The sequence below is a fragment of the Poeciliopsis prolifica genome, unplaced genomic scaffold (genome assembly GCF_027474105.1).
Source record: "Poeciliopsis prolifica strain line A6 unplaced genomic scaffold, Auburn_PproV2 SCAFFOLD013, whole genome shotgun sequence".
Lineage (NCBI taxonomy): Eukaryota > Metazoa > Chordata > Actinopteri > Cyprinodontiformes > Poeciliidae > Poeciliopsis > Poeciliopsis prolifica.
In genome coordinates, this window is record NW_026562388.1 from 2,354,758 (window position 1) to 2,367,428 (window position 12,671).

The window sequence follows — 12,671 nt, forward strand, 5'->3', positions numbered from 1 at the left end:
TAACACTGTGGGATATACTGGATAACACTGATCCAGGAACAAAAATTTACCACTTTATTAGTGTTGATTTAACACTTTCAAGTGTTATTCATTCCAAAAAAGTTACTTTATGATTATGATTAATTATAATAATTAAGAAAAAAAAACTTGACACAAGTACATACATTTTGAACACTTTATTTTTGCAGCTGTGTTCCCAACATTTTAAATTGTGGTACAATGATCAAACATTCATTAGAAATGCCATAAGAGTTTTGAATATCAAAAGAAATTTAAGTTCAGGGATTTTTACTAAATGCCTTTCTTCACTTTGAACAATTTTGAAAGCATGATGATGATCAAATGTTTCCGCTTGGATACAGTTTTTGACACATAAAAACAGGTCAACATTTTTTAGCCTGACTTACTCACAAGAGAGCTCAACGGACTGGTTTAGCAGCCTTGCTCTCACGTCCCTAACTCTGGGCGATTCCTTCATTTTGCCCACGTCAATGTTATACACTGTTGTCTGCAGAAATGTGTAGAAATTCATCAATGCAGCATCATAAGAGAAATTAAACACAAAATGTGCTTTGAATAGCTCATCAAATGTTCCAAGAGAACTGTTTGTCTGGCATGGGATGAGGCACTTATCCATGACGATGTAGAAGCTGTCAATCTTGCTTTTCTGACGCCCAACAGCAAGGAGGTATGGCTGCAGACCCCATTGTCCCCGAAGATGCTCCTCCAAACTGCAGCATGACTAAAATTAAAAAGATATACACCAAACATTAGAAACAAAACATACAGCTTTACGATACATGTGACATAAGAATTAATTTAAGTATGCCCAGACATCTTCAAAGCTGTCATTCAAACATCTGTATTTATGCATGTCTATAAAAGGAAATAGACAAATAATTTTGCATATTTTAAATTTCAATTACCTTATGAATGACAACAAGTCTCTCATCTGCATCACTTGCACTGATTTTTGGAGACTTCTGTCCTCCTGGTTGCGGTGGAAGAAGATGTAAGAGAAGTAACAGCGAGGCCATTTCTTGGTCATAGCCTGAGGACAAATTTATAAAAGTTTTCAGCTATAATATCAGAACTTTATGAATACTCTGAATAGTCAACTATCTTCAGATATATCTAGGTACTTACTAGATGTGTTAGTGAGGTCATCGCTTTGAAGACTTTCCGCTGACTGCACCAAACTTCTCAACTCAGGTGGAGAAGTGAAACGCTTAGCCTCCTTGATGACATTTGGTTTGAAGAACACATCCCACTTCTGCAGCAGTCTGGATGAGGTTTCTTCACTGAATAGGAGACGGAAGTCTTGATCAATCTTTAATAGCATGTAGAAATCAAACCATTATAACAATGTAAAAATCCACATTTAAAGACTTCAGTTGAACACTTACCAATCCTTTTGTGTCCAGGAACCCCGGGAATGTGGTCAGGATATATCATTTCTTCCACTGGCATCTTTAATAAGCTTGTGACGGTGCTCAAAGTCTCTCTCATCTTCTGAAAGATCACGGACCTGTCTGTGGTGTGGTTAAGCAGAGATATGGCCTCCTGGCAGGCATTCCCATCAAGCTGTTTTTCAACAATCACAGTTCTCTGTATATTTGGGCCTCCAGATGAAATGTAATTGGTGCTACTTGATGTCACAAGAGATCCTCTTTGAATCTTCCTTAGGACCGTTTTAAGATGCCATGAAATGTATCCAGTGCTGCTTGCTGCATCATAAAAGTGCTCCTAAAAAAAAGAACAAAAATTAAATGCAAAATTACAGTTTTGAGTCACAAAATAAAAGAGCATGATTGATTGTAGAAAACAAACAAACAAAAAAAAAACATTACATTGCCTTTTTTGGTGTATGGATCCTTGAGGGATGCCTTTGTCACTATTCCAAAGGCATACTTCTCTCTGATTGCTTTTGTGGGGAGGTGCCTAACAGCAGATTTTAAATTGGTGATTAAACCTTTTTTTCAATTATTATACATAAATTAAATAGTGTAAAAACATACCCTTGTTCATCAATCACGTGAGCCACCAGTATGTTCACCATTTGTCTTCTTGTGGCATCAGTTAGGGTTTCTGTAGTTTCATACTCCTGCAGAATTTCTTCACCACCAGACTTGCTTTGTAGGACACCTTCAACCAGCTATAAAATGAACAATAAAAAAAGGAAATATGCAATATGCAGATGACCAAAATATGACAAAACATGTCTGGGCATACAAAACAGAATTTAGAGGCAGACAAAAAATATTGTTACATTTTTAGCAGACACTGAGTTATCAGGATTCTCAGTTTTTTGCTTCTTGCGTGGCATCTCATCCATTAGTATTGTTGATGTTGATGCATTTGAGTTGAAGCTTGAGTCAGAAGCAGATGACCATTCTGAGAACTCTGAAGAAAGAGACAATAGACATCAGTTACATTCTTTGGTAAAATCTATAAAACTGTTGATTTAATTTGCTTTGGTATCTCACCATCATAGCAGAAAACTGTCTGTACCACATTGCCTTGTCTAAGGAGGTCACTGAATATTTCTTCGTCAACTTCAGTATCTGTTGCATCTTTGTATGTAACTTCTGTATCAGGTGGCAGGCAAAATTGTTCAATGACTGAAAAAACAAGGCAAGATTTAGAGCCTAATTCTGTAATTAGCTGGATTTTTTTAAACTAACAGTTACTTGATATTGATCATGTGATTAGCATAAAACATATTAATGAAAATACAATTTTTACTTACCACAAATGTGTAAAATATGTGTTAAACAGACATACATTGAAAAGAATAATGCCCATGCCCCACAGAGGATGAATAAATAACAAACCTTTCTCATGAAACTGATTAAAGTCAAACAGCCCTTCGACTTCCTCCAACTTCACATACTTTTGCAGGTCACCAAACTTTACATGGATCAGCATTTTATTTAAGCATGGGATAAACCTAGACAAAGCAAAATAAGGTAAAGGTCAAGAGTTCACCTCACTGTAACGCTGCTATTGGTGTCACGTGACTTCGGCTCGTTGACGCTCCGCGGAAGCTAATAGTCGTTAGCTTACATTCACAAGGCCAAAATTATCATTTTAAACGGCAAAAACGTAGAAGTATATTTTTTACGAGTGTATGGTCCGACAAAATATGTTTTGTAAGAATTACCATTATAATAATATCAGGTGTAAGTGCTACTAGCTACCAGCTAACATGTTGTGTAAAACTGTTGCAAAATGGACATATTCAGCTGCTTTTTATTATGTGGTAATTAGTAGAAATAGTCAAATCACTCACTCTGTCAATGTAATAGTGCTGGACAAAATATTTAGTAAGTTGGACACTTACCGTGTAGAACAGGAGATGAAGAAAATGGAGCCGTGTTCAGATTGAAATCAAACTGAAGCAGAGGGGAGGAGCTTATTTATCTCCCAGCAGAGTTAATTCAACACCAACGCAATCAACTCTGCGAAATAACTCCAACACTGGGCATCATTTAAATCGCTAAATGTTAAAAATACACTTACTGAGTTAAAATTAACTCTGACACGTTTAACCCTGAAATTTTAACACTCCAGTTTTTGCTGTGTGGGATCTCCCTCGGGTCGTTTCGGAGCGCTTACATCACCGCCGTCGTCTCCATCATCGCCACGGCGATTATCATCAGCAAACCTCATTAGCGAAGGAGAGCAGCCGAAACAAGCATGCGCCGCGGCAATAACATCCCCGCGCGTTTGGCTCGCTCCGTCTCGGCTGCGGTAACAATCAAACGCCGAGGGAAGTTAAGTCAACATTATACGTCTCATCACAGATTCTTCACCGTGCAGGTGACATACTAAACAGATCAACTCCACTTCTGCTGGCAGATCAAAAGATTATATTTTTCTCGGCGAGCTCAGAAACTCTGAGGCAGGATAGAAAACCTGAAAAAAAAAAAAGCAGAGAGAGAGAGAGCTTCCATCCACACACACACATACACAGTCAGACTTTTCCAATGCATTTTCTGTGAGAAATGCATTGGAAAGGTCTGATTTCATTTGCCCTGAGGGGAAGATATTTAGCGGTAAACCTGCTTTGAAAATGAGATAATTTCTAAGACAAGTATTAGCATTCCAAGTCACAACCTTCACTCTGAAGTAAAATCTTTAATTCTGATGTTTGGGAAAGGTGGCACCACTTGAGGAATATATTTTTTGCTATTCCTTACATTACAGCTTGAGGATTTAATCGGAACTAAGATTAACCGGTGAATGAGTCATTGCCAAGGAATCGTTTTGTAGCAATTGCGCTTTGAATGTCAGAAAAAAAATACATACTTTTGAGTGACAGACCAACACAAACTAATATTTGTGCTTTGAAGGGGCATAGAGGGTGAATCATATGACTTTTATTTAAAAAAAAAGAAAGAAAATCTGCAAAATGGGATGTGATTCTTCTCAGGACTTTATAAATGAAGATCCAGTGCAGCAAACTGCAATCCTAAGTCACTTCTACCTGTGAGTAATTAAATCATAGTGGGAGACAAGCTGTTTTTGGTAGAGTACATTAGTGAAGAAGCAGCATCATGAAAACCAAAGAACAGAGCAGTAAGGAGGTCAAAAGAAGGGCTGGGATAAGGAGAAAGCATCAAAGGTGATAAAATCTCACTCAGTGCTATTGAATCCATCAAATGAAAATGGAAAAAAGTATGAAAGAACTGACCCAGTACCTAAAGCAACAGTACATGCCAGGAGAGCTTGTGGACCACAGCAACTATGGAGGAGCTTGAGAGATTCAGAGTGGGAGTTTTTAGTTGTGCGCTACGCAGATCTTAGGTTCTTCTGCGCGTGTAAGAAGATGTCACAAGAAGTCCTGTCAAGAGTTTGGCACAAGCCGTGCTAATGACACTGGGAAAATGTGAATGGAGGCGCTCTTGTCAGATGATCAGACCCAAAAAAAACAAAAAGTGCTTTTTGAAAATACTTTTTAGAGAGGTGAAATTACATGAACTTGAACACACCAGGGGCAGTAAAAGAGTCATGCTGTGGGAATACATTTGTTCAGCAGGTTCAGCAGGGTGTTAGGAAATGGATGGATAGATGGAATGGCAAACATTTGACAACTTTCAGAAATTTATCTGTTTAGAAAATACATATCAAACAAAAAAAAATAACCTTGTGTCACCTCTTCCTTTCACCGCACAAATATGCACCACTTTGCGTTTCGATATCCCCCTAAAATTCAAGTCGGGGAGCCCTAAACTTATAAATTTGTAACATGACAAAATTCCACAAGGTGGGAATATTTTTCGCAAGGCACCACGCATAAAAACCCCCAAAACAAAACAAAAAAAATATACACTAAGCGATTTCACATCTGAAAGTAATCAACAAAATGTTTCCACTCAGGCAGAAGCGCAACAAAATGAAACTGAGCAGTAATTAAACGCAACGCTCAGATGGCATAAAACCAGTAGTAAACAGGCCCTCCGCTCTGAGCATCTCCGCGCTGTGGGGAAAGCCAAGGTGCAATTAATCATCTAAACGACGTTGCTCACCAGCTTGAACGCTGAGCCCCGCCTGGCTCCAGAACACCTGAGTGAATGCGTTCATCGTTAACTCAGTTTAGGGTTTAACCAGGCTGAACAAGTACAGCACAGTGCTCTCGTCTTTACGTTGTTCGTGGCAGAAATTCAATATTTAACATTCAAATTAAGGTCAATAGTGTCTAAAATGCAGCTCTTGGGTTTTATGCGGTTGCTCTGAGTTTTCTGTGGTCTGACCTCGGCGGTGAACTTTTCAAAGGATCGCTCTTGGGAAGATTGGCAACGATATCCAGTGATTTCCACTTCTGAAACAATATTGAGAGAAATACAACCACATGGCTTCCCCTATGCACCTTCCATCTTCCACAAGCAACAAAAGTCACTGAAGGTCAACTATACTCTGGACAATTTGTAATGAATAAACATTTTTTATCCTTGGAAAAAAAAAAATTATGCATTTCCCATGACGGACCAGTAGGTGGTGTTAAAGTCGACTAACACTTGGTGGACAATACTATGTGAACAATTTAATGGGCATCAAGACACTGAAAGCACAAACAAGCCATTGCTCCAGCCATTACAAACTTCTATTTCTGTGACAGCCATATTGGATTTATGAACCAGGATGGATGAAGAATCTTTGACTTTCTTAGACAAAAACTTTGTTAATCCTGTGATATTAAATTATTGCCTGTTATTTGGAGACCATATGCGAAAGAGATCCCCATCTATGCATCGTCTCCACTATCGAACACGGCAGAAGCAGCACTGAGCTGTTGAAATACTCAGCAGGGAAGTTAATCATGTTTGGCAGGAAGATGCGTTGAGCTAATAACTAGATGACTCTGGAAGAAAATATGAAAAGTTCAAAAATACTTTTGCAAGGCCCTGTTAACATCACACTGAGTTAATTCCTTATTTTTTTTTTCTGAAATTATTAAATGTTATGTTCCCATCCACAGTTCCAGGACACATAACACTTAGCATTCACATGTGCAACGCTGCAGCGAGGTTCTTAGTGCTGTACACGAGGCCCTCAAAAGCTCTCGTAGGTCTTGTGTCGTTAATGAGAACTATTTTTGGTTTCTGAAAACCCTGCTCTGAGTTGTCAAGTCCGATTATCACCATTTATGGCGTTTTAACGTTCTCGAATGAACGAGTTCACAAAAACATCGTTAGGAAGCCGTAACCTCTGCCGAGAGTGCTGCCAGATTTGGTTTTCATTCAATATGCAAGATACCAAAAAAAATAAAATAAAAAAATCACAAATTGATGCTGAAATGTCTCACCGCCTGGACGGCGCATTAAAAGATACAAATCCGCAGACCTACTTCTCCACTCTCAGTGGCCCCCGCATATTAAGATGACCCCCTCCTGCCAATCAGCGCGTTGAAGGTGCCGGTGACTAAGATCCGCCAGACTAGAACTCGTTATGTAACCCTGTCTCTCCCTGCTGAGCTCGGAGAAATCATTTGCAAAGGTGGAAGCCTCGATGTTAATTACTCTAAGTATCAGTTTAGCTAGAGCCGAGGGGATATGGATACTGCATTAACTCTTGACACTGGCATCCTTCAACATAAACCGCAGCAGAGCCTTGTCATCTTAAGCAAACACGCGCACGGCCGTACGGATAAAGCCCAATGTGGGTCACGGCTGAAACATGTAACCTGATGTAGCGCTGTTCTGTGTGAGCCTGCCTGAGGCAATGTGGACATTTCAGGGTAATGCGAAGTTAGATGTAAAAAAAATATAAAATAAAAAATGGAGGGCCAGGAGGGAGAGGAGTCGTGATCCAAGACAGCGGGAGATGAGAGAGACCATAAAGATGAAAGCTGGATAGGCACAGAAGTAAAGAGAGGGAGGGGGGGAAATTAAAGAAAAATGGAGGTAAAGGAAGGTAGAGTGGGTAGTGGCGATTGAGGTGGCAGAAGATGGATTTAACCCAGGGGCAAGCTTGAGTCTGACAAACTGTCAGTAACTGAGCAGGAGAGAGAGGACACGTCTAAATGTAAATTGGATGCAAATCCTTGTGTTGTGTGGGTGTCTGGGTGTGTGTGTGGGCTGGCTGGTGGTGGAGTAATGACTGACTACACATCAGACGCCACCAGAATGCCTGCCTTAGCTGGTCTAAGTGTAGTTTCTTCAATGGGCTCAATGGGGGTGGGGGGGAGGAAATGCACAAAGCAACCTACAGTAAGAGCAGAAGAACTTTTCAGACTTTTTTAAAAAATAAATTCTAAAAAAAAAAAATGACATAACAGGTGCAGAAGTAATCCTGTACTTCTGCAGGAAGTGCAGGATTCTTCTGCAGGATTCCTGTACTATGATGTTCAAAGCTGAGTTCCAATGAATCTGAATCCGTAGAGTCGTGGCGACTATGCTAGACGCTGCTGATCGCTTGGCTAAGACAATCCCTACTGTGAAGCATGGTGGTGGCAACATCATGCTGCGAGCATGTTTTAAGCTAAGTATAGAAAGCTCTACCCATCTATGATACTCTCTAGATTTTCTGGGAAGTACTGAAGGACAGGACATGGAGGTGGGACTCAACCGATTCAGACATGAGTGGAAACTTTCTACATGCAGAAAAATAACTTCAACAAAAAAAAGCTGTGCTCGCCACATAAAACGCTTCCTCTTCAAAGGCTGCGTGGGTGCACGTGTTTGGGTGTATGCGTGTGAACATCTCCAAGGAGACGGATTGTGTCCTGTAGAAGGAAAGTGTCTTCCACCATCAGCGCTTCTCACTGACATGGAGTTCCTCAAAGACACGGAGAGACGAGGAGAGGAGGAGGAACAAAGGAGAAGGAAACGAAAGTCTTTTGAAGGATAAAACCCGGGTTTAGATAAGGTGCTCCTTCTGGACGGTTCGGCCCGTGTATTTGTGCGCCTGAGAGTGTGTGTTTGTGTGTGTGGATGAGAGCCTATTGCTCTGAGCACATTAGCTGCTTGGGGTGAACAAAGCCCCTCACCTGCAGGCTTTATAATACGGGCCCGGGAGCCAAACAAGGCATCCTCTATGTTTGTGTGCACCAGCTAGAAAAACGAAAAGGGACATAGAGGGTGTTTGTGGGGTTTTTTTTTCTGGAAAATGAACAGATCTGTGTCCATACACAAGTGTGCAACAGTACCCAGATAGAAAAATGGAGCGTGCGTAACCTTGTATTCAATAGACATTCATAATGGTTGACCTAAATCCGACTCAATGTATGTGTGTGTTCCACATTTATTCGTGCCTGCACGCTGGCAGACGGAAAAATAAATAAAAATCTCTTCCATGCGGGTCTGAGAGATTTCCAGATCGTGCTCCAACGCTGCAGCATTGCTGTGATAATGTTATGTTAATAACGTTATGCCACTATGTTACCGCGCAGCACTCCGTATCACGCCGCAACAGGAGGATGGACAACACATGGTGTGTTTTGGAGGGTGCTGCTGCCTCCCCCCCCCACCCCTCCTTCTCCCTCCTCCCGCCGTGACCAAAAGTGGCCAGAGTCGTTTGAATTGGATTATCTCATGCATTTTCTCTTATCTAGCGAGACCTTGAAAGAGATAGGACCCGCTGAGAGTCAGGGATTGGAAAAAAAAAAGAAAAAAAGAGGGTTGGGGCAATTTGTAGTTGAGCACCCCTCACGCCACACACGCACGCACGCACGCACGCACGCACACACACACTCAAGAAAGAACATCAGTTGAAGTTATTTATTTATCCTGACTTATTCAGGTTAATCTTATTGAGATCAATGTGCTCCAGAATAAACGCAATTGACATACAATTAGTTAGCTAAAGGTTTTTAAAAAAAAAAACAATTAACAGATTTTTTAGCGTCAACAGTTATTAATGCTGGAAGACGCACCGAGGAGAAAAGTAGGGCAAGAGAAGCTGGAGTAAACAGAGAGGAAGTGGACACGCAATAATTGAAGGGGCTGAGAAAAGTCTGCATGGAAAGAAAGTAGAAAAAACACAAGAGCGCTAATCCTATTGCTTAGAAATGATGGGATTAAACAGAAGATGAGGTCCTCGAAGACTGAAGACAAGCAAAACCTTTGCACAGGGGAAAAAAAAGTATTCTAAGTGACTTTGCAAAAGCTTGTTTTTACTTTCTAACAAGAGAGAAAATTGGGTAATGTCTTCTGTGAAGTAGGTTAATTTGGTTTAATCATGGCACAATCAAAATATCTCACTTTGTTGACACATGAAATCATAGATTGTCAAGAAGTTTGAAGCACCTTTTAACTGAAGCTTAATTTCATGACCGTGCAATACAAGAAGCCTCGGTTTGAGAGGAAAGCAGTTCAAAAACTCGAGCCTTCTGTGAAAGCATTTATGCTGCCACCACCGTTTCATCTTAGAAATGGTTTCTTCACACTGAGATGCAGGTATGTTTTTTCCAAGACCCATATTTTTGTAGGCCACAAACCACAGTGTTGGTCCCTCTAGACCAGACCACCTCATTCCACATCTTTGTTGTGTTTCCTAAATGGCTCATGAGAAGCTGATTCTCAGGACTTTCTTCCTGCCACTCTTCCATCAATTACAGATTTGTGGAGTTTGCCATCACAGCCATCCAGTGATTCTTTCGCCTGAGCTGTACGTCTCTGCTGCTGGTCATCATCCTCTTGGCAACTTCACCAATTAATGCTCCCTTTTCCTGCCCTGTCAGTTTTGGCAACACATTTGAACCACATTCTTTCTACATCGAGATGATGGATTGAGATTTAATGATATTTCCTCCTGACCTTCCTCTGCTGCGTTCCTTGGTCTTCATGATGCTCACTAATATCCTCCAACAAACCTCTCAGGCCTTCACAGAACACGTTTTTACTGGCAATAAACCAAAAGCGGGTTTATTTTGGAATTCCAGAGCAGAAGGGTTTTAGAAATTGCCTGTTTGTCCTTGTTAAAGTCACACAAATTGATTGAAATGTGACAAAATGCAAAATGATTTAAGCAAGTCCTCAGGGGTTGCTTTAGCAAGGCACCTTTAGTGATAAGTTTGTATTTGATATTACACTGAAATGTTCTTGAGAATAAAATCAGTTGGGGCATTATGCATTTAAGACGGAAGCGCCGGCTATTTTCCCCCTTGTCCGGATACCATCCACGGATGCAACATCCCGAACCATCAATAAAAAATTTCCAACTATTCTCTGAGCGTGATACATCTGTCATATAATCAGTAGAAACTTTGTTTACAAAGTGTGTGGACGGCGAGACAGTGAACCTTTCATTTATTTATGATGTGTCTAACCAGGGACTAGACATAATGGAACGTTCCATTAAGGACAAAAGCAATCGTTGCAGATCAGCCTTCCAAAGAATAAAATAAATAAATAAATAAAGTTCTAGACCTTATCCCTGTTAGGGCTTCTAAAATATTAACCTTTTGAACTACAGATACAAAGAAAGCCAATTAAAACCAATTAGAAGCAGCATGAGCTCTCAGGGACACATGAATAAAAACGGAAAGCTGCAGCACGCTAAATCCTTAGGAGTTAACTGTTTCAAGTCTGCGTTTGTGATCTTCTAGGAAAATAACTCTTGAGCTGCTTTTGAGTCGGAAAGGACGCACAGAGAAAAACACAGTGCACAATTTCTGATCAATTAAGTCACACAGCTACTCATTTTTTGACACTTTGAGTCTCTTCACTCTCTCTGGCAGGAGCTCCTATTGGTGTGCTTCTCGTTAGGCTTCAGCAAACGTGTGAAAGAAGAAGGAGGTGAACGGATCAGATGAGACAACGCTGCATGTGACTCTTGACACACCGTCCTCACCTTGAAACATGGTAATGGCAGCATCATGCTGTCCGGATGCTGTTTTTTTTTTTTTTTTTTTTTTTTTGTTTCTACGAGGACGGCTTATTTTAATGTACGTTCATCTCATAATGGCCCAGTTAAAGTCCATCAAGGGAAAAAGTTTTATTTCTTTTGAATGAAAATGACTCATTATTGTAGTTGTAGAAATTACACACATTTTACAGAGTTTAAAATAAGTAACTTACTTTTTATAATAATGAAAACAAAAGGGCTAACCTTGCCAATAAAACCTAGCGAGTGACTTTAATTCAAAGGAATCTGGAATAGATGGAAGTGGATGACCATCACAGGAGCAGCACTGTGGATCTGTGTGTGGGGTGTGTGTGTGTGTGTGTGTGTGTGTGTGTGTGTGTGTGTGTGTGTGTGGGTGTGTGTGTGTGTGTGTGTGTGTGTATGTGTGCGCGTGTGTGTGTAAATGCAGAGAAAGGCAAAGCATGAGCAGTGACAGTGCCAAGGCCTGGCTGATGGGGGGAGGATGAACCTCTCCGCTGCTACAAAACCCAGGCTCACTGCTTTAGCACCAATGCATTTTTGATGTACCCCCGTTTTCTTGCTTCTGCTTCTCCGTAGTCCCTGATGGAATAACAGCGCCCCCAGCAACCTCCTATATAGCTTAAATGTAGCCTGTGACGCTGGCGGTGCGTGGGTGTTCCGGTTTGTGTCCCCGTGTGCGCGAGCGTGCGCGTGGCAGAAGAGTGGGAGCGCAGACAGACAAATAGAAAGACAGAAAGAGACTCTGGGAAAAGGAGAAAATGTTCCCCCTTGCCTATTAAATATTTGAGGAGCCTTCTGTGGAACAGGCCAGAGACGGGCCTGTGTTGGCGCGGGGTGTGCTTGGGTGATGCAGGGAGAGTCAGGGCCGTTAAGGTTTAGACTAACTCAGCCATGAGCGAGAGAGAGAAGGAGAGCGAGGAAGGAAGGGAACGCTTTGACTGGGTGGGTGTGAGATTCTCATGGCATGATAACCTTGAGTAAAAATACCACCTAGAGTTACACAACAAAGATCCAATTCAACTGCTTTTACTTTTACAATAATATTTTATGTGGCTGCTTTAATATTCAACAACATATTCATGATTATAATTATAATAAAGCTATTACATTGGCTTGCTGTCATTTTGAGTTTGATACAAAAGTTTCGGCGATATTAAAACTCAACAACGGGTAAAAATGGTATTGATACAGGTATTTTTTGGATCATATTTGTTACATTGAGTTTTTTCTTGTGTGTTAATATAGTAATAATTAGTGCACTTTTGCAAAATCACAAGGTATATTTTGCATGCTGTAAAATTTACGGCACAATAATCACATGCTGGTTCCCGTTGAATGTG

The 12,671-nt window shown here is 40.7% G+C and overlaps 2 protein-coding genes across 2 annotated transcripts in view; both read right to left on the reverse strand.

Annotated features, from left to right (window-relative positions):
* efna2a (ephrin-A2a) overlaps nucleotides 1–12,671 on the reverse strand; it is a 111,563-nt gene that overhangs the window by 96,815 nt on the left and 2,077 nt on the right. The window lies entirely within an intron of this gene.
* Nucleotides 171–3,560, reverse strand: LOC129365316 (uncharacterized). Its single transcript, XM_055038453.1, has 9 exons — nucleotides 3,344–3,560; nucleotides 2,835–2,950; nucleotides 2,487–2,621; nucleotides 2,270–2,403; nucleotides 2,019–2,155; nucleotides 1,851–1,941; nucleotides 1,147–1,330; nucleotides 927–1,051; nucleotides 171–742 (listed from the first exon to the last, which is right to left on the reverse strand). Exons 2-9 carry the CDS (start codon nucleotides 2,926–2,928, stop codon nucleotides 404–406), a joined length of 1,239 nt encoding a protein of 412 aa, XP_054894428.1. The 5' UTR covers nucleotides 2,929–2,950; nucleotides 3,344–3,560; the 3' UTR covers nucleotides 171–403.

Coding starts and splice junctions, on each gene's coding strand:
- LOC129365316 (XM_055038453.1), bottom strand. CDS start 2,928: ATGCTGATCCATGTAAAGTTTGGTGACCTGCAAAAGTATGTGAAGTTG. Junction 2,156..2,269: donor ACTCAGTGTCTGCTAAAAAT/GTAACAATATTT, acceptor TTCATTTTATAG/CTGGTTGAAGGTGTCCTACA. Junction 743..926: donor GACTTGTTGTCATTCATAAG/GTAATTGAAATT, acceptor TTTTAATTTTAG/TCATGCTGCAGTTTGGAGGA.